At 47.5% G+C, this 26,736-nt stretch overlaps 1 protein-coding gene across 1 annotated transcript in view; it reads left to right on the top strand.

Annotated features, from left to right (window-relative positions):
- zc3h3 (zinc finger CCCH-type containing 3) overlaps positions 1 to 26,736 on the top strand; it is a gene marked incomplete at its 3' end in the record, with an annotated part of 67,719 nt that overhangs the window by 11,616 nt on the left and 29,367 nt on the right. Inside the window, exons 4-8 of the mRNA XM_079559072.1 lie at positions 6,976 to 7,099; positions 12,581 to 12,754; positions 15,462 to 15,614; positions 20,788 to 20,854; positions 24,399 to 24,586. Coding sequence (XP_079415198.1) covers positions 6,976 to 7,099; positions 12,581 to 12,754; positions 15,462 to 15,614; positions 20,788 to 20,854; positions 24,399 to 24,586 — 706 coding nt within the window. The remainder of the gene's footprint in view (positions 1 to 6,975; positions 7,100 to 12,580; positions 12,755 to 15,461; positions 15,615 to 20,787; positions 20,855 to 24,398; positions 24,587 to 26,736) is intronic.

The raw sequence follows: 26,736 nt of genomic DNA, 5'->3' as shown, positions 1-26,736 counted from the left end.
TACAGACCCTACAGGTGTATCAGGCCCTACAGGTGTATCAGTCCCTACAGACCCTACAGGTGTATCAGTCCCTACAGGTGTATCAGGCCCTACAGGTGTATCAGACCCTACAGGTGTATCAGACCCTACAGGTGTATCAGACCCTACAGGTGTATCAGTCCCTACAGGTGTATCAGACCCTACAGGTGTATCAGTCCCTACAGGTGTATCAGTCCCTACAGGTGTATCAGTCCCTACAGGTGTATCAGTCCCTACAGGTGTATCAGTCCCTACAGGTGTATCAGACCCTACAGGTGTATCAGTCCCTACAGGTGTATCAGTCCCTACAGGTGTATCAGTCCCTACAGGTGTATCAGTCCCTACAGGTGTATCAGTCCCTACAGGTGTATCAGTCCCTACAGGTGTATCAGTCCCTACAGGTGTATCAGACCCTACAGGTGTATCAGACCCTACAGGTGTATCAGTCCCTACAGGTGTATCAGACCCTACAGGCCCTACAGGTGTATCAGACCCTACAGGTGTATCAGACCCTACAGGCCCTACAGGTGTATCAGTCCCTACAGGTGTATCAGACCCTACAGGTGTATCAGACCCTACAGGTGTATCAGTCCCTACAGGTGTATCAGTCCCTACAGGTGTATCAGTCCCTACAGGTGTATCAGACCCTACAGGTGTATCAGACCCTACAGGTGTATCAGACCCTACAGGTGTATCAGTCCCTACAGGTGTATCAGACCCTACAGGTGTATCAGACCCTACAGGTGTATCAGACCCTACAGGTGTATCAGACCCTACAGGTGTATCAGTCCCTACAGGTGTATCAGTCCCTACAGGTGTATCAGACCCTACAGGTGTATCAGACCCTACAGGTGTATCAGACCCTACAGGTGTATCAGACCCTACAGGTGTATCAGTCCCTACAGGTGTATCAGTCCCTACAGGTGTATCAGACCCTACAGGCCCTACAGGTGTATCAGTCCCTACAGGTGTATCAGGCCCTACAGGTGTATCAGTCCCTACAGGTGTATCAGTCCCTACAGGTGTATCAGTCCCTACAGGTGTATCAGTCCCTACAGGTGTATCAGTCCCTACAGGTGTATCAGTCCCTACAGGTGTATCAGACCCTACAGGTGTATCAGTCCCTACAGGTGTATCAGTCCCTACAGGTGTATCAGTCCCTACAGGTGTATCAGTCCCTACAGGTGTATCAGTCCCTACAGGTGTATCAGTCCCTACAGGCGTATCAGACCCTACAGGTGTATCAGTCCCTACAGGTGTATCAGACCCTACAGGTGTATCAGACCCTACAGGTGTATCAGTCCCTACAGGTGTATCAGTCCCTACAGGTGTATCAGTCCCTACAGGTGTATCAGTCCCTACAGGTGTATCAGTCCCTACAGGTGTATCAGTCCCTACAGGTGTATCAGTCCCTACAGGCGTATCAGACCCTACAGGTGTATCAGTCCCTACAGGTGTATCAGACCCTACAGGTGTATCAGACCCTACAGGTGTATCAGACCCTACAGGTGTATCAGTCCCTACAGGTGTATCAGTCCCTACAGGTGTATCAGTCCCTACAGGTGTATCAGTCCCTACAGGCGTATCAGTCCCTACAGGTGTATCAGACCCTACAGGTGTATCAGTCCCTACAGGTGTATCAGTCCCTACAGGTGTATCAGTCCCTACAGGTGTATCAGTCCCTACAGGTGTATCAGACCCTACAGGTGTATCAGACCCTACAGGTGTATCAGTCCCTACAGACCCTACAGGTGTATCAGTCCCTACAGGTGTATCAGACCCTACAGGCCCTACAGGTGTATCAGGCCCTACAGGTGTATCAGATCCTACAGGTGTATCAGACCCTACAGGCCCTACAGGTGTATCAGACCCTACAGGTGTATCAGTCCCTACAGGTGTATCAGACCCTACAGGTGTATCAGACCCTACAGGCCCTACAGGTGTATCAGACCCTACAGGTGTATCAGACCCTACAGGTGTATCAGACCCTACAGGTGTATCAGACCCTACAGGTGTATCAGACCCTACAGGTGTATCAGACCCTACAGGTGTATCAGTCCCTACAGACCCTACAGGTGTATCAGACCCTACAGGTGTATCAGATCCTACAGGTGTATCAGACCCTACAGGTGTATCAGTCCCTACAGGTGTATCAGACCCTACAGGTGTATCAGTCCCTACAGGTGTATCAGACCCTACAGGTGTATCAGTCCCTACAGACCCTACAGGTGTATCAGACCCTACAGGTGTATCAGATCCTACAGGTGTATCAGACCCTACAGGTGTATCAGTCCCTACAGGTGTATCAGACCCTACAGGTGTATCAGACCCTACAGGCCCTACAGGTGTATCAGACCCTACAGGTGTATCAGACCCTACAGGTGTATCAGACCCTACAGGTGTATCAGACCCTACAGGTGTATCAGACCCTACAGGTGTATCAGACCCTACAGGTGTATCAGTCCCTACAGACCCTACAGGTGTATCAGACCCTACAGGTGTATCAGATCCTACAGGTGTATCAGACCCTACAGGTGTATCAGACCCTACAGGTGTATCAGACCCTACAGGTGTATCAGACCCTACAGGTGTATCAGACCCTACAGGTGTATCAGACCCTACAGGTGTATCAGACCCTACAGGTGTATCAGACCCTACAGGTGTATCAGACCCTACAGGTGTATCAGACCCTACAGGTGTATCAGACCCTACAGGTGTATCAGACCCTACAGTCCCTACAGGTGTATCAGACCCTACAGGTGTATCAGACCCTACAGGTGTATCAGACCCTACAGGTGTATCAGTCCCTACAGGTGTATCAGTCCCTACAGGTGTATCAGTCCCTACAGGTGTATCAGTCCCTACAGGTGTATCAGTCCCTACAGGTGTATCAGTCCCTACAGGTGTATCAGACCCTACAGGTGTATCAGTCCCTACAGGTGTATCAGACCCTACAGGTGTATCAGACCCTACAGGTGTATCAGTCCCTACAGGTGTATCAGATCCTACAGGTGTATCAGACCCTACAGGTGTATCAGATCCTACAGGTGTATCAGACCCTACAGGTGTATCAGTCCCTACAGGTGTATCAGACCCTACAGGTGTATCAGACCCTACAGGTGTATCAGTCCCTACAGGTGTATCAGACCCTACAGGTGTATCAGACCCTACAGTCCCTACAGGTGTATCAGACCCTACAGGTGTATCAGACCCTACAGGTGTATCAGTCCCTACAGGTGTATCAGACCCTACAGGTGTATCAGACCCTACAGTCCCTACAGGTGTATCAGTCCCTACAGTCCCTACAGGTGTATCAGACCCTACAGGTGTATCAGATCCTACAGGTGTATCAGACCCTACAGGTGTATCAGACTCTACAGGTGTATCAGATCCTACAGGTGTATCAGACCCTACAGGTGTATCAGATCCTACAGGTGTATCAGACCCTACAGGTGTATCAGTCCCTACAGGTGTATCAGACCCTACAGTCCCTACAGGTGTATCAGACCCTACAGGTGTATCAGACCCTACAGTCCCTACAGGTTTATCAGTCCCTACAGGTTTATCAGTCCCTACTGGCCCTACTTGTGTATCAGACCCTACAGGTCCTACAGGTGTATCAGACCCTACAGGTGTATCAGACCCTACAGACCCTACAGGTGTATCAGACCCTACAGGTGTATCAGTCCCTGCAGGTGCTCAGTCCCTGCAGGTGCTCAGTCCCTACAGGTGTATCAGACCCTACAGGTGTATCAGTCCCGACAGTGCCTACAGGTGTATCAGTCCCTACAGGTGTATCAGTCCCTACAGGTGTATCAGTCCCTACAGGTGTATCAGTCCCTACAGGTGTATCAGTCCCTACAGGTGTATCAGTCCCTGCAGGTGTATCAGTCCCTACAGGTGTATCAGTCCCTACAGGTGTATCAGTCCCTACAGGTGTATCAGACCCTACAGGTGTATCAGTCCCTACAGGTGTATCAGTCCCTACAGGTGCTCAGTCCCTGCAGGTGCTCAGTCCCTACAGGTGTATCAGACCCTACAGGTGTATCAGTCCCTACAGGTGTATCAGTCCCTACAGGTGTATCAGTCCCTACAGGTGCTCAGTCCCTGCAGGTGCTCAGTCCCTACAGGTGTATCAGACCCTACAGGTGTATCAGTCCCTACAGGTGTATCAGACCCTACAGGTGTATCAGTCCCTACAGGTGTATCAGTCCCTACAGGTGTATCAGTCCCTACAGGTGTATCAGTCCCTACAGTCCCTACAGGTGTATCAGACCCTACAGGTGTATCAGTCCCTACAGGTGTATCAGATCCTACAGGTGTATCAGACCCTACAGGTGTATCAGATCCTACAGGTGTATCAGTCCCTACAGGTGTATCAGTCCCTACAGGTGTATCAGACCCTACAGGTGTATCAGTCCCTACAGGTGTATCAGACCCTACAGGTGTATCAGTCCCTACAGGTGTATCAGTCCCTACAGGTGTATCAGTCCCTACAGGTGTATCAGTCCCTACAGTCCCTACAGGTGTATCAGACCCTACAGGTGTATCAGTCCCTACAGGTGTATCAGACCCTACATGTGTATCAGACCCTACAGGTGTATCAGATCCTACAGGTGTATCAGTCCCTACAGGTGTATCAGTCCCTACAGGTGTATCAGACCCTACAGGTGTATCAGACCCTACAGGTGTATCAGACCCTACAGGTGTATCAGACCCTACAGGTGTATCAGTCCCTACAGGTGTATCAGACCCTACAGGTGTATCAGACCCTACAGGTGTATCAGTCCCTACAGGTGTATCAGACCCTACAGGTGTATCAGACCCTACAGGTGTATCAGTCCCTACAGGTGTATCAGTCCCTACAGGTGTATCAGACCCTACAGGTGTATCAGTCCCTACAGGTGTATCAGACCCTGCAGGTGTTCAGTCCCTGCAGGTGTATCAGACCCTGCAGGTGTTCAGTCCCTACAGGTGTATCAGACCCTACAGGTGTATCAGTCCCTACAGGTGTATCAGTCCCTACAGGTGTATCAGACCCTACAGGTGTATCAGTCCCTACAGGTGTATCAGACCCTACAGGTGTATCAGTCCCTGCAGGTGTATCAGTCCCTACAGGTGTATCAGACCCTACAGGTGTATCAGTCCCTGCAGGTGTATCAGTCCCTGCAGGTGTATCAGACCCTACAGGTGTGTCAGACCCTACAGGTGTATCAGTCCCTACAGGTGTATCAGACCCTACAGGTGTATCAGACCCTACAGGTGTATCAGTCCCTACAGGTGTATCAGTCCCTGCAGGTGTATCAGACCCTACAGGTGTGTCAGACCCTACAGGTGTATCAGTCCCTACAGGTGTATCAGACCCTACAGGTGTATCAGTCCCTACAGGTGTATCAGACCCTGCAGGTGTTCAGTCCCTGCAGGTGTATCAGACCCTACAGGTGTGTCAGACCCTACAGGTGTATCAGTCCCTACAGGTGTATCAGACCCTGCAGGTGTTCAGTCCCTGCAGGTGTATCAGACCCTACAGGTGTATCAGACCCTACAGGTGTATCAGTCCCTACAGGTGTATCAGTCCCTGCAGGTGCTCAGTCCCTGCAGGTGCTCAGTCATAAAACTGTCAGCACTGGTCCTGTTTATGGCCGTGGCCTCATGGAAGGGCATCAGATTTACTCTCCGTCGACATGAGGACACTCGGTCACATAAGTGTTCGGTCTCAGTGAGGTGTTAAGCCCCTCCCCCTCCTCACCCCGATCACTTTCACTAACACACTCCAAATTTCCACTCTACTCCCCCCCCCCTCTCTGTGTTTGTTTTAATTTGTGAAATACTTTGGTTTAGATTCACTCGTTTCCTTGTGAAGCAGCAGAACCACAAAGTAGAACTTTATTTATATAATGCCTTTCACAGACTGTCACAAAACACTTACATGAGACACTGATTCCTTCACCCCAGACTTGGGGGGTTCAGTTTCCCCTGGGGGAGACGGACATGCACACACATCATTCATCCTGGACTATTGACTCTGTGCAGAACTTCAAATCATAACAACGCCGCCCATGAAGTGACTTCCTGTTTCGATCCAGCACGCCAAAATAAAAGCACACAGCTCGTCTCATCGATGAGTTCAGCAGCAACTTGCAACATTACAGGAATATAATTAAATACACACATCTTACGTGTTTTGTCTGTTAACAGTTTGGCAGAAAGAAAGTTGAACTAATGAATAAGATGGTGCTTTTATTTTCACGTTCTGGATCGAAGCAGGAAGTCCTTTCTTGGGCGGCGTTGTTATGATTAGAAGTTATGCACAGCATGTGCATGTTTTTAGTAGGAGAGAAAACCTACTCAGACACGGGGAGACCATGCAAACTCCACACAGTCCAGGTGGGAATCAAACCTGTGACCTTCTAGCTGTGATGCACGAGTGCTAACCGCTGTGCCACCGTGCCGCCTTAAGAAAAGAACAGCTCGGTTTAGTTAGCGCTAACTTTGGTTTAGGGATTAAACGGAAGCTGCTCTGACCGGAGAGCCCTGGTGTTTGGTAAAACCTGGTGTTTGGTAAAACCTGGTGTTTAGTAAAACCTGGTGTTTAGTTAAACCTGGTGTTTGGTTAAACCTGGTGTTTAGTAAAACCTGGTGTTTGGTAAACCTGGTGTTTAGTAAAACCTGGTGTTTAGTTAAACCTGGTGTTTAGTTAAACCTGGTGTTTGGTAAAACCTGGTGTTTGGTAAACCTGGTGTTTAGTAAAACCTGGTGTTTAGTAAAACCTGGTGTTTAGTAAAACCTGGTGTTTAGTAAAACCTGGTGTTAAGTAAAACCTGGTGTTTAGTAAAACCTGGTGTTTAGTAAAACCTGGTGTTTAGTAAAACCTGGTGTTTGGTAAAACCTGGTGTTTGGTAAAACCTGGTGAAGACTAAACAGGAAGTGAATCCTCATACCCTCTGATCTCCGCAGGCCTGGTCTCGGGAAGTGGCTTCAGTTTCAGCAGCAGATTTAAGATGGACAATCGAAACATGACATGGACGACGAGCCCCAACCAGAACACGAGCTGGAGGAGCGTCCGGGCGCTGTCCGCCAGGTAAACAAGACTCACTAACCAACAAGACTCACTAACCAACTAACCAACAAGACTCACTAACAAACAAGACTCACTAACCAACTAACCAACAAGACTCACTAACCAACAAGACTCACTAACCAACTAACCAACAAGACTCACTAACCAACTAACCAACAAGACTCACTAACCAACTAACCAACAAGACTCACTAACCAACAAGACTCACTAACCAACTAACCAACAAGACTCACTAACCAACAAGACTCACTAACCAACTAACCAACAAGACTCACTAACCAACAAGACTCACTAACCAACTAACCAACAAGACTCACTAACCAACAAGACTCACTAACCAACTAACAAACAAGACTCACTAACCAACAAGACTCACTAACCAACTAACCAGCAAGACTCACTAACCAACAAGACTCACTAACCAACTAACCAACAAGACTCACTAACCAACTAACCAGCAAGACTCACTAACCAACAAGACTCACTAACCAACTAACAAACAAGACTCACTAACCAACAAGACTCACTAACCAACTAACCAACTAGACTCACTAACCAACAAGACTCACTAACCAACTAACCAACAAGACTCACTAACCAACTAACCAGCAAGACTCACTAACCAACAAGACTCACTAACCAACTAACAAACAAGACTCACTAACCAACTAACCAACAAGACTCACTAACCAACTAGACTCACTAACCAACAAGACTCACTAACCAACAAGACTCACTAACCAACAAGACTCACTAACCAACTAACCAACAAGACTCACTAACAAACAAGACTCACTAACCAACTAACCAACAAGACTCACTAACCAACAAGACTCACTAACCAACAAGACTCACTAACCAACTAACAAACAAGACTCACTAACCAACAAGACTCACTAACCAACTAACCAGCAAGACTCACTAACCAACAAGACTCACTAACCAACTAACCAACAAGACTCACTAACCAGCAAGACTCACTAACCAACAAGACTCACTAACCAACTAACAAACAAGACTCACTAACCAACTAACAAACAAGACTCACTAACCAACAAGACTCACTAACCAACTAACAAACAAGACTCACTAACCAACTAACCAACAAGACTCACTAACCAACTAACCAACAAGACTCACTAACCAACAAGACTCACTAACCAACTAACAAACAAGACTCACTAACCAACTAACAAACAAGACTCACTAACCAACTAACCAACAAGACTCACTAACCAACTAGACTCACTAACCAACTAACAAACAAGACTCACTAACCAACTAACCAACAAGACTCACTAACCAACTAGACTCACTAACCAACTAACAAACAAGACTCACTAACCAACTAGACTCACTAACCAACTAACCAACAAGACTCACTAACCAACAAGACTCACTAACCAACTAACCAACAAGACTCACTAACCAACTAGACTCACTAACCAACTAACAAACAAGACTCACTAACCAACTAACCAACAAGACTCACTAACCAACAAGACTCACTAACCAACAAGACTCACTAACCAACAAGACTCACTAACCAACAAGACTCACTAACCAACAAGACTCACTAACCAACAAGACTCACTAACCAACTAACCAACAAGACTCACTAACCAACTAACCAACAAGACTCACTAACCAACAAGACTCACTAACCAACAAGACTCACTAACCAACAAGACTCACTAACCAACAAGACTCACTAACCAACAAGACTCACTAACCAACAAGACTCACTAACCAACTAACCAACAAGACTCACTAACCAACAAGACTCACTAACCAACAAGACTCACTAACCAACAAGACTCACTAACCAACTAACCAACAAGACTCACTAACCAACTAACCAACAAGACTCACTAACCAACAAGACTCACTAACCAACAAGACTCACTAACCAACAAGACTCACTAACCAACAAGACTCACTAACCAACTAACCAACAAGACTCACTAACCAACAAGACTCACTAACCAACAAGACTCACTAACCAACAAGACTCACTAACCAACTAACAAACAAGACTCACTAACCAACTAACCAACTAGACTCACTAACCAACAAGACTCACTAACCAACAAGACTCACTAACCAACTAACAAACAAGACTCACTAACCAACAAGACTCACTAACCAACAAGACTCACTAACCAACTAACCAACTAGACTCACTAACCAACAAGACTCACTAACCAACTAACAAACAAGACTCACTAACCAACTAACCAACAAGACTCACTAACCAACAAGACTCACTAACCAACTAACAAACAAGACTCACTAACCAACTAACCAACTAGACTCACTAACCAACTAACCAACAAGACTCACTAACCAACAAGACTCACTAACCAACAAGACTCACTAACCAACTAACAAACAAGACTCACTAACCAACTAACAAACAAGACTCACTAACCAACAAGACTCACTAACCAACTAACAAACAAGACTCACTAACCAACTAACCAACAAGACTCACTAACCAACTAACCAACAAGACTCACTAACCAACAAGACTCACTAACCAACTAACAAACAAGACTCACTAACCAACTAACAAACAAGACTCACTAACCAACTAACCAACAAGACTCACTAACCAACTAGACTCACTAACCAACTAACAAACAAGACTCACTAACCAACTAACCAACAAGACTCACTAACCAACTAGACTCACTAACCAACTAACAAACAAGACTCACTAACCAACTAACCAACAAGACTCACTAACCAACAAGACTCACTAACCAACTAACCAACAAGACTCACTAACCAACTAGACTCACTAACCAACTAACCAACAAGACTCACTAACCAACAAGACTCACTAACCAACTAACCAACAAGACTCACTAACCAACAAGACTCACTAACCAACAAGACTCACTAACCAACAAGACTCACTAACCAACTAACAAACAAGACTCACTAACCAACTAACCAACAAGACTCACTAACCAACAAGACTCACTAACCAACAAGACTCACTAACCAACAAGACTCACTAACCAACAAGACTCACTAACCAACTAACCAACAAGACTCACTAACCAACAAGACTCACTAACAAACAAGACTCACTAACCAACAAGACTCACTAACCAACTAACAAACAAGACTCACTAACCAACTAACCAACTAGACTCACTAACCAACAAGACTCACTAACCAACTAACAAACAAGACTCACTAACCAACTAACCAACAAGACTCACTAACCAACAAGACTCACTAACCAACAAGACTCACTAACCAACTAACCAACTAGACTCACTAACCAACAAGACTCACTAACCAACTAACAAACAAGACTCACTAACCAACTAACCAACTAGACTCACTAACCAACTAACAAACAAGACTCACTAACCAACTAACCAACTAGACTCACTAACCAACTAACAAACAAGACTCACTAACCAACTAACCAACTAGACTCACTAACCAACTAACAAACAAGACTCACTAACCAACTAACCAACTAGACTCACTAACCAACTAACAAACAAGACTCACTAACCAACTAACCAACAAGACTCACTAACAAACAAGACTCACTAACCAACTAACAAACAAGACTCACTAACCAACTAACCAACTAGACTCACTAACCAACTAACAAACAAGACTCACTAACCAACTAACCAACAAGACTCACTAACCAACAAGACTCACTAACCAACAAGACTCACTAACAAACAAGACTCACTAACCAACAAGTCCTACTAACCAACTAACCAACAAGTCCTACTAACCAACTAACTGAGTAAACTTAACTAAAGTGAAATTGCAGTAAATCAACCTCAGTAAAAGTGACTGATCCAGACGACTCTAAACTAAATCTACATCCACTTCACAAGCGGGACCCAAGGGGAGAGAGGGGGGGTCAACAAGAGAGAGAGAGGGGGGGGGTCAACGAGAGAGAGAGGGGGGCGGTGACAGGGGGGGTCAACGAGAGAGAGAGGAGGGGGGGGGGGGTCAACGAGAGAGAGAGAGGGGGGGGGTCAACGAGAGAGAGAGGGAAGAGAGAGTGGGAAGAAGGAGGGGGGGGGGGGGGGTAGAGGGGGGAGGCCGGGGCAGCGTCTGATTGGCTACAAATGAGCTCTGGTCCAAACCCATTCCGTCTCCACTCCATCTCCTGAATCACACCAGCTCTGAGCCAATTCAGCTCCAATACAGGTACAATAAAGCAGCAATAAGAACAGAGCAGGTAATCCAGCCCCGGGGGGAGGGGGGGGACTCACGGCTGTGCTCACACTTAGTGATCCAGCCCAGAGAGGGGGAGAGGGGGGGGACTCAGGGCTGTGCTCACACTTAGTGATCCAGCCCAGAGAGGGGGAGAGGGGGGGGGGACTCACGGCTGTGCTCACACTTAGTAATCCAGCCCAGAGAGGGGGAGAGGGGGGGGGGACTCACGGCTGTGCTCACACTTAGTGATCCAGCCCAGAGAGGGGGAGAGGGGGGGGGGACTCACGGCTGTGCTCACACTTAGTAATCCAGCCCCGGGGGGGGAGGGGGGGACTCACGGCTGTGCTCACACTTAGTGATCCAGCCCAGAGAGGGGGAGAGGGGGGGGGGACTCACGGCTGTGCTCACACTTAGTGATCCAGCCCAGAGAGGGGGAGAGGGGGGGGGGACTCACGGCTGTGTGCACTCACACTTAGTGATCCAGCCCAGAGAGGGGGAGAGGGGGGGACTCACGGCTGTGCTCACACTTAGTGATCCAGCCCAGAGAGGGGGAGGGGGGGGGGGGACTCACGGCTGTGTGCACTCACACTTAGTGACAGCAGTAATTCGCTCTTTCCTCCTGAAACGACTCCCAGGAGCAGAGCCTCCTGAAGTCTGAGCGAAGGTCAGACCGAGCTGGACCTGAGGCAGAGCCGGAGCCTCAGGTCTGGACCTGGACCGGACCTGAGGCCGGACCTGAGGCAGAGCCGGAGCCTCAGGTCTGGACCTGGACCGGACCCGAGGCCGGACCTGAGGCAGAGCCGGAGCCTCAGGTCTGGACCTGGACCGGACCTGAGGCCAGGCCACACCAGCTCCAGCCCCGAGAACCTAACTCACAAAACCTAAACCTAAACCTGGTTAGGGCTGGGTCCTGTTAATCCATACCAGTTTGGTCTCAAAGAAAAGTCTTGGATCCATGTTTTGATGCTGTTGGATCATACAAAAATTGAGAAAAAATGGGAAAATGTGTAAAGTGTTGGTTGTTTTGTAGTTAAAGGATGTTTCTTGGTTGTTTCAGATAGTCAGGGGGGAAAATGGAACAAGGTGACATAAAAAGCCAGTGTTTCACTCTTTTTTGTAGATGTGAATGAAGCAACACGACCCTGAAATTAGTAGTAATAGATTTGTTTTAATTTCAAAACACAAAACTAGACAGTTTACCATATATGTAAAAGAATGGGAACCAACGGTTGTTTTATACTTGTCGTTCTGAGTCTGGTCCTGATGTTTGTCCAGGGGTTTCCGGCTCCGCTCTCCATCTCACCTCCTACGGACAGCGCCCCCCCGTGGACAGACCAACATGTGCTGGATCCGAGGCACCCTGTTTACAGTGTCCGCCAACAGACTGTCGAGAGCCACGCCCCCCAGGAGGTCTACAGGCCCCGCCCCCCTCTCCAGACACCTGGCCAGGTAACGCAGGCTCTGCCCACATGAGCCCTATTCGCTCGCTTTGTCTTTATTGGGCGTGTCTCACCTGTAATGGGCGTGTCTCAGCTGTAATGGGCGTGTCTCACCTGTAATGGGCGTGTCTCACCTGTAGTGGGCGTGTCTCACCTGTAATGGGCGTGTCTCAGTGGGCATGTGTCTCCTGTAATGGGCGTTTCTCACCTGTAGTGGGCGTGTCTCACCTGTAATGGGCGTGTCTCACCTGTAATGGGCGTGTCTCACCTGTAGTGGGCGTGTCTCACCTGTAGTGGGCGTGTCTCACCTGTAGTGGGAGTGGGCGTGTCTCACCTGTAGTGGGTGTGTCTCACCTGTAGTGGGTGTGTCTCACCTGTAGTGGGCGTGTCTCACCTGTAGTGGGTGTGTCTCACCTGTAATGGGCGTGTCTCACCTGTAGTGGGCGTGTCTCACCTGTAGTGGGTGTGTCTCACCTGTAATGGGCGTGTCTCACCTGTAGTGGGCGTGTCTCACCTGTAGTGGGCGTGTCTCACCTGTAGTGGGCGTGTCTCACCTGTAATGGGCGTGTCTCACCTGTAGTGGGCGTGTCTCACCTGTAGTGGGCGTGTCTCACCTGTAGTGGGCGTGTCTCACCTGTAGTGGGCGTGTCTCACCTGTAATGGGCGTGTCTCAGCTGTAATGGGCGTGTCTCACCTGTAATGGGCGTGTCTCACCTGTAATGGGCGTGTCTCACCTGTAATGGGCGTGTCTCACCTGTAATGGGCGTGTCTCAGTGGGCATGTGTCTCCTGTAATGGGCGTTTCTCACCTGTAATGGGCGTGTCTCACCTGTAGTGGGCGTTTCTCACCTGTAGTGGGCGTGTCTCACCTGTAATGGGCGTGTCTCACCTGTAATGGGCGTGTCTCACCTGTAGTGGGCGTGTCTCACCTGTAGTGGGCGTGTCTCACCTGTAGTGGGAGTGGGCGTGTCTCACCTGTAGTGGGTGTGTCTCACCTGTAGTGGGTGTGTCTCACCTGTAATGGGCGTGTCTCACCTGTAGTGGGCGTGTCTCACCTGTAGTGGGTGTGTCTCACCTGTAATGGGCGTGTCTCACCTGTAGTGGGCGTGTCTCACCTGTAGTGGGCGTGTCTCACCTGTAATGGGCGTGTCTCACCTGTAGTGGGCGTGTCTCACCTGTAGTGGGCGTGTCTCACCTGTAGTGGGCGTTTCTCACCTGTAGTGGGCGTGTCTCACCTGTAGTGGGCGTGTCTCACCTGTAATGGGCGTGTCTCAGTGGGCATGTGTCTCCTGTAATGGGCGTGTCTCACCTGTAGTGGGCGTGTCTCACCTGTAGTGGGCGTGTATCACCTGTAGTGGGCGTGTCTCACCTGTAATGGGCGTGTCTCACCTGTAGTGGGCGTGTCTCACCTGTAGTGGGCGTGTCTCACCTGTAGTGGGCGTGTCTCACCTGTAGTGGGCGTGTCTCACCTGTAGTGGGCGTGTCTCACCTGTAATGGGCGTGTCTCACCTGTAGTGGGCGTGTCTCACCTGTAGTGGGCGTGTCTCACCTGTAGTGGGCGTGTCTCACCTGTAGTGGGCGTGTCTCACCTGTAATGGGCGTGTCTCACCTGTAGTGGGCGTGTCTCACCTGTAATGGGCGTGTCTCAGTGGGCATGTGTCTCCTGTAATGGGCGTTTCTCACCTGTAGTGGGCGTGTCTCACCTGTAGTGGGCGTGTCTCACCTGTAGTGGGCGTGTCTCACCTGTAGTGGGCGTGTCTCACCTGTAGTGGGCGTGTCTCACCTGTAGTGGGCGTGTCTCACCTGTAATGGGCGTTTCTCACCTGTAGTGGGCGTGTCTCACCTGTAATGGGCGTGTCTCACCTGTAATGGGCGTGTCTCACCTGTAATGGGCGTGTCTCACCTGTAATGGGCGTGTCTCACCTGTAGTGGGCGTGTCTCACCTGTAGTGGGTGTGTCTCACCTGTAGTGGGCGTGTCTCTCCTGTAATGGGCGTGTGTCTCCTGTAATGGGCTTGTCTCACCTGTGTTTGCCGTGTCTCACCTGTAATGGGCGTGTCTCACCTGTAGTGGGTGTGTCTCACCTGTAGTGGGTGTGTCTCACCTGTAGTGGGCGTGTGTCTCCTGTAATGGGCGTGTCTCACCTGTAGTGGGTGTGTCTCACCTGTAGTGGGCGTGTGTCTCCTGTAATGGGCGTGTCTCACCTGTAATGGGCGTGTCTCACCTGTAATGGGCGTGTCTCACCTGTAGTGGGCGTGTCTCACCTGTAGTGGGCGTGTCTCACCTGTAGTGGGCGTGTCTCACCTGTAGTGGGCGTGTCTCACCTGTAGTGGGCGTGTCTCTCCTGTAATGGGCGTGTGTCTCCTGTAATGGGCTTGTCTCACCTGTAATGGGCGTGTCTCACCTGTAGTGGGCGTGTCTCACCTGTGTTTGCCGTGTCTCACCTGTAATGGGCGTGTCTCACCTGTAGTGGGCGTGTCTCACCTGTAGTGGGCGTGTCTCACCTGTAGTGGGCGTGTCTCACCTGTAGTGGGCATGTCTCACCTGTAGTGGGCGTGTCTCACCTGTAATGGGCGTGTCTCAGTGGGCGTGTGTCTCCTGTAATGGGCTTGTCTCACCTGTAGTGGGAGTGTCTCACCTGTAATGGGCGTGTCTCACCTTTAGTGGGCGTGTCTCTCCTGTAGTGGGCGTGTCTCACCTGTAGTGGGCGTGTTCACAGGTGTGTGCTGAGGCGGAGTCTGTCCGTCGCTCGTTCGTCGCAGAAGAAGAGACAGAGACAGTTCTGTATTTTCTACAATCGATTCGGACGCTGCAACAGAGGAGCTCAGTGTCGCTTCATCCACGACCCTGAGAAGGTCGCCGTGTGCACCAGGTAACCCACGGCAACACAACAACGACACAATAACACAACCATGACACAATACAACAACGACACAATAACACAACCATGACACAACACAACAACGACACAATAACGCAACCATGACACAACACAACAACGACACAATAACACAACCATGACACAACACAACAACGACACAATAACACAACCATGACACAACACAACAACGACACAATAACACAACCATGACACAACACAACAACGACACAACACAACGACGACACAATAACACAACCATGACACAATAACACAACCATGACACAACACTACAACGACACAATAACTCAACCATGACACAATACTACAACGACACAATAACACAACCATGACACAACACAACAACGACACAATAACGCAACCATGACACAATACTACAACGACACAATAACACAACCATGACACAACACAACAACGACACAATAACGCAACCATGACACAACACAACAACGACACAATAACACAACAATGACACAATACTACAACGACACAATAACACAACCATGACACAACACAACGACACAATAACACAACCATGACACAATACTACAACGACACAATAACACAACCATGACACAACACAACAACGACACAATAACACAACCATGACACAATACTACAACGACACAATAACACAACCATGACACAACACAACAACGACACAATAACGCAACCATGACACAACACAACAACGACACAATAACACAACAATGACACAACACAACAACGACACAACACAACGACGACACAATAACACAACCATGACACAACACAACAACGACACAATAACACAACCATGACACAACACAACAACGACACAATAACACAACCATGACACAACACAACAACGACACAATAACACAACCATGACACAACACAACAACGACACAACACAACGACGACACAATAACACAACCATGACACAACACAACAACGACACAATAACACAACCATGACACAACACAACAACGACACAATAACACAACCATGACACAACACTACAACGACACAATAACACAACCATGACACAACACAACAACGACACAATACAACAACGACACAATAACACAACCATGACACAACACTACAACGACACAATAACACAACCATGACACAACACTACAACGACACAATAACACAACCATGACACAACACAACAACGACACAATACAACAACGACACAATAACGCAACCATGACACAACACTACAACGACACAATAACGCAACCATGACACAATACAACAACGACACAATAACGCAACCATGACACAACACAACAACGACACAATAACACAACCATGACACAATACAACAACGACACAATACAACAACGACACAATAACACAACCATGACACAATACAACAACGACACAATAACGCAACCATGACACAATACAACAATGCGATAACACAATGACGACCCTGTTCTGTGGACGTTGCTCCTGACTGAGAGTAAAGTTACTCTGACAGAGTAAAGTTACTCTCACTGAGAGTAAAGTTACTCTGACTGAGAGTAAAGGTTACTCTGACTGAGAGTAAAGTTACTCTCACTGAGAGTAAAGGTTACTCTGACTGAGAGTAAAGTTACTCTGACTGAGAGCAACGGTTACTCTGATTGAGAGTAAAGGTTACTCTGACTGAGAGTAAAGGTTACCCTGACTGAGAGTAAAGGTTACTCTGACTGAGAGTAAAGTTACTCTGACTGAGAGTAAAGTTACTCTGACTGAGAGTAAAGTTACTCTCACTGAGAGTAAAGGTTACTCTGACTGAGAGTAAAGGTTACTCTGATTGAGAGTAAAGGTTACTCTGACTGAGAGTAAAGTTACTCTGACTGAGAGTAAAGTTACTCTGACTGAGAGTAAAGTTACTCTGACTGAGAGTAAAGGTTACTCTGACTGAGAGTAAAGTTACTCTGACTGAGAGTAAAGGTTACTCTGACTGAGAGTAAAGTTACTCTGACTGAGAGTAAAGTTACTCTGACTGAGAGTAAAGTTACTCTGACTGAGAGTAAAGTTACTCTCACTGAGAGTAAAGTTACTCTGACTGAGAGTAAAGTTACTCTGACTGAGAGTAAAGTTACTCTCACTGAGAGTAAAGTTACTCTGACTGAGAGTAAAGGTTACTCTGACTGAGAGTAAAGTTACTCTCACTGAGAGTAAAGGTTACTCTGACTGAGAGTAAAGGTTACTCTGACTGAGAGTAAAGGTTACTCTGACTGAGAGTAAAGGTTACTCTGACTGAGAGTAAAGGTTACTCTGACTGAGAGTAAAGGTTACTCTGACTGAGAGTAAAGTTACTCTGACTGAGAGTAAAGTTACTCTCACTGAGAGTAAAGGTTACTCTGACTGAGAGTAACGGTTACTCTGACTGAGAGTAAAGTTACTCTGACTGAGAGTAAAGGTTACTCTCACTGAGAGTAAAGGTTACTCTGACTGAGAGTAAAGTTACTCTGACTGAGAGTAAAGGTTACTCTGACTGAGAGCAACGGTTACTCTGATTGAGAGTAAAGGTTACTCTGACTGAGAGTAAAGTTACTCTGACTGAGAGTAAAGGTTACTCTGACTGAGAGTAAAGGTTACTCTGATTGAGAGTAACGGTTACTCTGACTGAGAGTAACGGTTACTCTGACTGAGAGTAAAGGTTACTCTGACTGAGAGCAACGGTTACTCTGATTGAGAGTAACGGTTACTCTGACTGAGAGTAAAGTTACTCTGACTGAGAGTAAAGGTTACTCTGACTGAGAGTAAAGGTTACTCTGACTGAGAGTAAAGGTTACTCTGACTGAGAGTAAAGGTTACTCTGACTGAGAGTAAAGTTACTCTGACTGAGAGTAAAGGTTACTCTGAGAGTAAAGGTTACTCTGACTGAGAGTAAAGGTTACTCTGACTGAGAGTAAAGGTTACTCTGACTGAGAGTAAAGGTTACTCTGACTGAGAGTAAAGTTACTCTGACTGAGAGTAAAGGTTACTCTGAGAGTAAAGGTTACTCTGACTGAGAGTAAAGGTTACTCTGACTGAGAGTAAAGTTACTCTGACTGAGAGCAACGGTTACTCTGATTGAGAGTAACGGTTACTCTGACTGAGAGTAAAGTTACTCTGACTGAGAGTAAAGGTTACTCTGACTGAGAGTAAAGGTTACTCTGACTGAGAGTAAAGGTTACTCTGACTGAGAGTAAAGTTACTCTGACTGAGAGTAAAGGTTACTCTGACTGAGAGTAAAGTTACTCTGACTGAGAGTAACGGTTACTCTGACTGAGAGTAAAGGTTACTCTGAGAGTAAAGGTTACTCTGACTGAGAGTAACGGTTACTCTGACTGAGAGTAAAGGTTACTCTGAGAGTAAAGGTTACTCTGACTGAGAGTAAAGGTTACTCTGACTGAGAGTAAAGTTACTCTGACTGAGAGTAACGGTTACTCTGACTGAGAGTAAAGGTTACTCTGAGAGTAAAGGTTACTCTGACTGAGAGTAACGGTTACTCTGACTGAGAGTAAAGTTACTCTGACTGAGAGTAAAGTTACTCTGACTGAGAGTAAAGGTACTCTGACTGAGAGCAACGGTTACTCTGATTGAGAGTAAAGTTACTCTGACTGAGAGTAAAGTTACTCTGACTGAGAGTAAAGGTTACTCTGACTGAGAGTAAAGTTACTCTGACTGAGAGTAAAGTTACTCTGACTGAGAGTAAAGGTTACTCTGACTGAGAGTAAAGTTACTCTGACTGAGAGTAAAGGTTACTCTGACTGAGAGTAAAGTTACTCTGACTGAGAGTAAAGTTACTCTGACTGAGAGTAAAGTTACTCTGACTGAGAGTAAAGTTACTCTCACTGAGAGTAAAGGTTACTCTGACTGAGAGTAAAGTTACTTTGACTGAGAGTAAAGGTTACTCTGACTGAGAGTAAAGTTACTCTCACTGAGAGTAAAGTTACTCTGACTGAGAGTAAAGTTACTCTCACTGAGAGTAAAGGTTACTCTGACTGAGAGTAAAGGTTACTCTGACTGAGAGTAAAGGTTACTCTGACTGAGAGTAAAGGTTACTCTGACTGAGAGTAACGGTTACTCTGACTGAGAGTAAAGGTTACTCTGACTGAGAGTAAAGGTTACTCTGAGAGTAAAGGTTACTCTGACTGAGAGTAAAGGTTACTCTGACTGAGAGTAAAGTTACTCTGACTGAGAGTAAAGTTACTCTCACTGAGAGTAAAGTTACTCTGACTGAGAGTAAAGGTTACTCTGACTGAGAGTAACGGTTACTCTGACTGAGAGTAAAGGTTACTCTGACTGAGAGTAAAGGTTACTCTGACTGAGAGTAACGGTTACTCTGACTGAGAGTAACGGTTACTCTGACTGAGAGTAAGGTTACTCTGACTGAGAGTAAAGTTACTCTCACTGAGAGTAAAGTTACTCTGACTGAGAGTAAAGGTTACTCTGACTGAGAGTAAAGGTTACTCTGACTGAGAGTAACGGTTACTCTGACTGAGAGTAAAGGTTACTCTGACTGAGAGTAAAGGTTACTCTGAGAGTAAAGGTTACTCTGACTGAGAGTAACGGTTACTCTGACTGAGAGTAAAGTTACTCTGACTGAGAGTAAAGGTTACTCTGACTGAGAATAAAGTTACTCTGACTGAGAGTAAAGGTTACTCTGTCTGAGAGTAAAGGTTACCCTGACTGAGAGTAAAGGTTACTCTGACTGAGAGTAAAGTTACTCTGACTGAGAGTAAAGGTTACTCTGAGAGTAAAGGTTACTCTGACTGAGAGTAAAGGTTACTCTGACTGAGAGTAAAGGTTACTCTGAGAGTAACCTTTACTCTGAGAGTAAAGGTTACTCTGACTGAGAGTAAAGGTTACTCTGACTGAGAGTAAAGGTTACTCTGACTGAGAGTAAAGGTTACACTTGTTGGTAAGTGTTTGCATCACAACCATCGTTCATCCTCGTCTATTGTACATGTTTCGAGTGGTTGGAAAGCCAGAGTAAACCTCCACAGACGAGCCCCGTCAGGCTGGGACTCAAACCCGGGACCTTCCACTTGTGAACCACTAACCACTGTGTCACGGAGGCCATGGTCTGCAGAAATGAAAACAGGAATAACCAGTGATTCTGGGTCATTTATTTCAGTTTATTTTGCAAACGATGCAACTGTTTGTGTTTGTGCAGGTTCCTGAGAGGCCGCTGCAAAGACGGAGAAAACTGTCCTTTCTCTCACAAAGTCTCCAAAGACAAGGTACGGTTTAGACCTGGTTTAGACCTGGTTTAGTCCCGGTTTAGACCTGGTTTAGTCCCGGTTTAGTCCCGGTTTAGACCTGGTTTAGTCCCGGTTTAGTCCTGGTTTAGACCTGGTTTATTCCCGGTTTAGTCCCGGTTCAGCCCTCTTTATTAGCCCTGGTTTAGGCCTGGTTTAGTCCTGGTTTAGTCCCGGTTTAGTCCCGGTTTAGTCCTGGTTTAGCCCTGGTTTAGACCTGGTTTAGTCCTGGTTTAGACCTGGTTTAGTCCCGGTTTAGTCCCGGTTTAGTCCTGGTTTAGACCTGGTTTAGTTCTGGTTTAGACCTGGTTTAGTCCCGGTTTAGTCCTGGTTTAGACCTGGTTTAGTCCCGGTTTAGTCCCGGTTTAGTCCTGGTTTAGACCTGGTTTAGACCCGGTTTAGTCCTGGTTTAGACCTGGTTTAGACCTGGTTTAGACCTGGTTTAGACCTGGTTTGGACCCGGTTTAGACCTGGTTTAGTCCCGGTTTAGTCCCGGTTTAGTCCCGGTTTAGTCCCGGTTTAGTCCTGGTTTAGACCTGGTTTAGTCCCGGTTTAGTCCCGGTTTAGTCCTGGTTTAGACCTGGTTTAGTCCCGGTTTAGTCCTGGTTTAGTCCTGGTTTAGACCTGGTTTAGACCCGGTTTAGTCCTGGTTTAGACCTGGTTTAGACCTGGTTTAGACCTGGTTTGGACCCGGTTTAGACCTGGTTTAGTCCCCGGTTTAGTCCCGGTTTAGTCCCGGTTTAGTCCCGGTTTAGTCCTGGTTTAGACCTGGTTTAGTCCTGGTTTAGTCCTGGTTTAGTCCTGGTTTAGACCTGGTTTAGTCCCGGTTTAGTCCCGGTTTAGTCCTGGTTTAGACCTGGTTTAGTCCCGGTTTAGTCCTGGTTTAGACCTGGTTTAGTCCTGGTTTAGACCTGGTTTAGTCCTGGTTTAGTCCCGGTTTAGTCCTGGTTTAGACCTGGTTTAGTCCCGGTTTAGTCCTGGTTTAGTCCTGGTTTAGACCTGGTTTAGTCCCGGTTTAGTCCCGGTTTAGTCCTGGTTTAGACCTGTTTAGACCTGGTTTAGACCTGGTTTAGTCCCGGTTTAGTCCTGGTTTAGACCTGGTTTAGACCTGGTTTAGACCTGGTTTAGTCCTGGTTTAGTCCTGGTTTAGTCCCGGTTTAGTCCTGGTTTAGACCTGGTTTAGACCTGGTTTAGACCTGGTTTAGACCTGGTTTAGACCTGGTTTAGTCCTGGTTTAGACCTGGTTTAGTCCCGGTTTAGTCCCGGTTTAGTCCTGATTTAGACCTGGTTTAGACCCGGTTTAGTCCTGGTTTAGACCTGGTTTAGACCTGGTTTAGACCTGGTTTAGTCCTGGTTTAGACCTGGTTTAGTCCTGGTTTAGTCCCGGTTTAGTCCTGGTTTAGACCTGGTTTAGTCCCGGTTTAGTCCCGGTTTAGTCCCGGTTTAGTCCCGGTTTTAGACCTGGTTTAGTCCCGGTTTAGTCCTGGTTTAGACCTGGTTTAGTCCCGGTTTAGTCCCGGTTCAGCCCTCTTTATTAGCCCTGGTTTAGGCCTGGTTTAGTCCTGGTTTAGTCCCGGTTTAGTCCCGGTTTAGTCCTGGTTTAGCCCTGGTTTAGACCTGGTTTAGTCCTGGTTTAGACCTGGTTTAGTCCCGGTTTAGTCCCGGTTTAGTCCTGGTTTAGACCTGGTTTAGTTCTGGTTTAGACCTGGTTTAGTCCCGGTTTAGTCCTGGTTTAGACCTGGTTTAGTCCCGGTTTAGTCCCGGTTTAGTCCTGGTTTAGACCTGGTTTAGACCCGGTTTAGTCCTGGTTTAGACCTGGTTTAGACCTGGTTTAGACCTGGTTTAGACCTGGTTTGGACCCGGTTTAGACCTGGTTTAGTCCCGGTTTAGTCCCGGTTTAGTCCCGGTTTAGTCCCGGTTTAGTCCTGGTTTAGACCTGGTTTAGTCCCGGTTTAGTCCCGGTTTAGTCCTGGTTTAGACCTGGTTTAGTCCCGGTTTAGTCCTGGTTTAGTCCTGGTTTAGACCTGGTTTAGACCCGGTTTAGTCCTGGTTTTAGACCTGGTTTAGACCTGGTTTAGACCTGGTTTAGACCTGGTTTGGACCCGGTTTAGACCTGGTTTAGTCCCGGTTTAGTCCCGGTTTAGTCCCGGTTTAGTCCCGGTTTAGTCCTGGTTTAGACCTGGTTTAGTCCTGGTTTAGTCCTGGTTTAGTCCTGGTTTAGACCTGGTTTAGTCCCGGTTTAGTCCCGGTTTAGTCCTGGTTTAGACCTGGTTTAGTCCCGGTTTAGTCCTGGTTTAGACCTGGTTTAGTCCCGGTTTAGTCCCGGTTTAGTCCTGGTTTAGACCTGGTTTAGTCCCGGTTTAGTCCTGGTTTAGTCCTGGTTTAGACCTGGTTTAGTCCCGGTTTAGTCCCGGTTTAGTCCTGTTTAGACCTGGTTTAGACCGTGTTTAGACCTGGTTTAGTCCCGGTTTAGTCCTGGTTTAGACCTGGTTTAGACCTGGTTTAGACCTGGTTTAGTCCTGGTTTAGTCCTGGTTTAGTCCCGGTTTAGTCCTGGTTTAGACCTTGGTTTAGACCTGGTTTAGACCTGGTTTAGTCCTGGTTTAGACCTGGTTTAGTCCCGGTTTAGTCCCGGTTTAGTCCTGGTTTAGACCTGGTTTAGTCCCGGTTTAGTCCTGGTTTAGACCTGGTTTAGTCCCGGTTTAGTCCCGGTTTAGTCCTGGTTTAGACCTGGTTTAGTCCCGGTTTAGTCCTGGTTTAGTCCTGGTTTTGACCTGGTTTAGTCCCGGTTTAGTCCCGGTTTAGTCCTGGTTTAGACCTGGTTTAGACCTGGTTTAGACCTGGTTTAGTCCCGGTTTAGTCCTGGTTTAGACCTGGTTTAGACCTGGTTTAGACCTGGTTTAGTCCTGGTTTAGTCCTGGTTTAGTCCCGGTTTAGTCCTGGTTTAGACCTGGTTTAGACCTGGTTTAGACCTGGTTTAGACCTGGTTTTAGACCTGGTTTAGTCCTGGTTTAGACCTGGTTTAGTCCCGGTTTAGTCCCGGTTTAGTCCTGATTTAGACCTGGTTTAGACCCGGTTTAGTCCTGGTTTAGACCTGGTTTAGACCTGGTTTAGACCTGGTTTAGTCCTGGTTTAGACCTGGTTTAGTCCTGGTTTAGTCCCGGTTTAGTCCTGGTTTAGACCTGGTTTAGTCCCGGTTTAGTCCCGGTTTTAGTCCCGGTTTAGTCCCGGTTTAGACCTGGTTTAGTCCCGGTTTAGTCCTGGTTTAGACCTGGTTTAGTCCCGGTTTAGTCCCGGTTTAGTCCTGGTTTAGACCTGGTTTAGTCCCGGTTTAGTCCCGGTTTAGTCCTGATTTAGACCTGGTTTAGACCGTTTAGTCCTGGTTTAGTCCCGGTTTAGTCCCGGTTTAGACCTGGTTTAGTCCCGGTTTAGTCCCGGTTTAGTCCCGGTTTAGTCCGGTTTAGTCCCGGTTTAGTCCCGGTTTAGTCCCGGTTCAGCCCTCTCTAGCCTGTGTTCTCCTGTTGCAGATGCCCGTGTGCTCGTTCTTCCTGAGGGGTGTTTGTCTAAACGCTGAGTGTCCGTACAGTCACGTTTATGTGTCCAGGAAAGCAAAGGTCTGTGAGGACTTCCTGCGCGGATACTGCCCCCTGGGCCAGAAGGTATTTTTACTACTACTACTACTACTACTACTACTACCACCACCACCACCACCACTACCACTACCACTACCACTACCACTACCACCACTACCACTACCACTACACTACCACTACCACTACCACTACCTCTACCTCTACCTCTACCTCTACCTCTACCTCTACCACTACCACTACTACAACTACCACCACCACCACCACCACTACCACTACCACTACCACTACCACTACCACCACTACCTCTACCTCTACCTCTACCACTACCACTACCACTACCACTACCACTACCTCTACCTCTACCACTACCACTACCACTACCACTACTACAACTACCACCACCACCACTACCACTACCACTACCACTACTACAACTACCACAACCACCACTACCACTACCACTACCACTACCACTACCACTACCACCACTACCTCTACCTCTACCTCTACCACTACCACTACCACTACCACTACCTCTACCTCTACCTCTACCTCTACCACCACCACCACTACCACTACCACTACCACCACTACCTCTACCTCTACCTCTACCTCTACCTCTACCACTACCACTACCTCTACTACAACTACCACCACCACCACTACCACTACCACTACCACTACCACTACCACTACCTCTACCTCTACCACTACCACCACCACTACCACCACTACCACTACCACTACCTCTACCTCTACCTCTACCACTACCACTACCTCTACTACAACTACCACCACCACCACTACCACTACCACTACCACTACCACTACCACTACCACTACCTCTACCTCTACCACTACCACCACCACTACCACTACTACCACTACCACTACCACCACCACTACTACTACTTCTACCACTACCACTACCATTACTTCTACCACTACCACTACCACTACTACTACTACCACTACCACTACCACCACCACTACTACTACTTCTACCACTACCACTACTACCACTACTTCTACCACTACTTCTACCACTACCACTACTACTGCCTCTACCACTACCACTACCACTGCCACTACTACCACTACTTCTACCACTACTTCTACCACTACTACTGCCTCTACCACTACCACTACCACTACCACTACCACTACTTCTACCACTACCACTACTACTACTACCACTACTACTACCACTACTACTGCCTCTACCACTACCACCACCACTACTACTACTTCTACCACTACCACTACCATTACTTCTACCACTACCACTACCACTACCTCTACCTCTACCTCTACCACTACCACTACCTCTACTACAACTACCACACCACCACCCACTACCACTACCACTACCACTACCACTACCTCTACCTCTACCACTACCACCACCACTACCACTACTACCACTACCACTACCACCACCACTACTACTACTTCTACCACTACCACTACCATTACTTCTACCACTACCACTACCACTACTACTACTACCACTACCACTACCACCACCACTACTACTACTTCTACCACTACCACTACTACCACTACTTCTACCACTACTTCTACCACTACCACTACCACTACTACTGCCTCTACCACTACCACTACCACTGCCACTACTACCACTACTTCTACCACTACTTCTACCACTACCACTACTACCACTACTTCTACCACTACTTCTACCACTACCACTACCACTACTACTGCCTCTACCACTACCACTACCACTACCACTACTACTACTTCTACCACTACCACTACTACCACTACTTCTACCACTACCACTACTACCACTACCACTACTACTACTTCTACCACTACCACTACCACTACTACTACTTCTACCACTACCACTACTTCTACCACTACCACTACCATTACTTCTACCACTACCACTACCACTACTACTACTACCACTACCACTACCACCACCACTACTACTACTTCTACCACTACCACTACTACCACTACTTCTACCACTACTTCTACCACTACCACTACCACTACTACTGCCTCTACCACTACCACTACCACTGCCACTACTACCACTACTTCTACCACTACTTCTACCACTACCACTACTACCACTACTTCTACCACTACTTCTACCACTACCACTACCACTACTACTGCCTCTACCACTACCACTACCACTACTACTACTTCTACCACTACCACTACTACCACTACTTCTACCACTACCACTACTACCACTACCACTACTACTACTTCTACCACTACCACTACTTCT

This window comes from Gobius niger (genome assembly GCF_951799975.1).
Source record: "Gobius niger genome assembly, chromosome: 6".
NCBI lineage: Eukaryota > Metazoa > Chordata > Actinopteri > Gobiiformes > Gobiidae > Gobius > Gobius niger.
The sequence above is the reverse complement of the archived record's forward strand: the minus strand, read 5'-3'. Positions and strand labels throughout refer to the sequence as shown.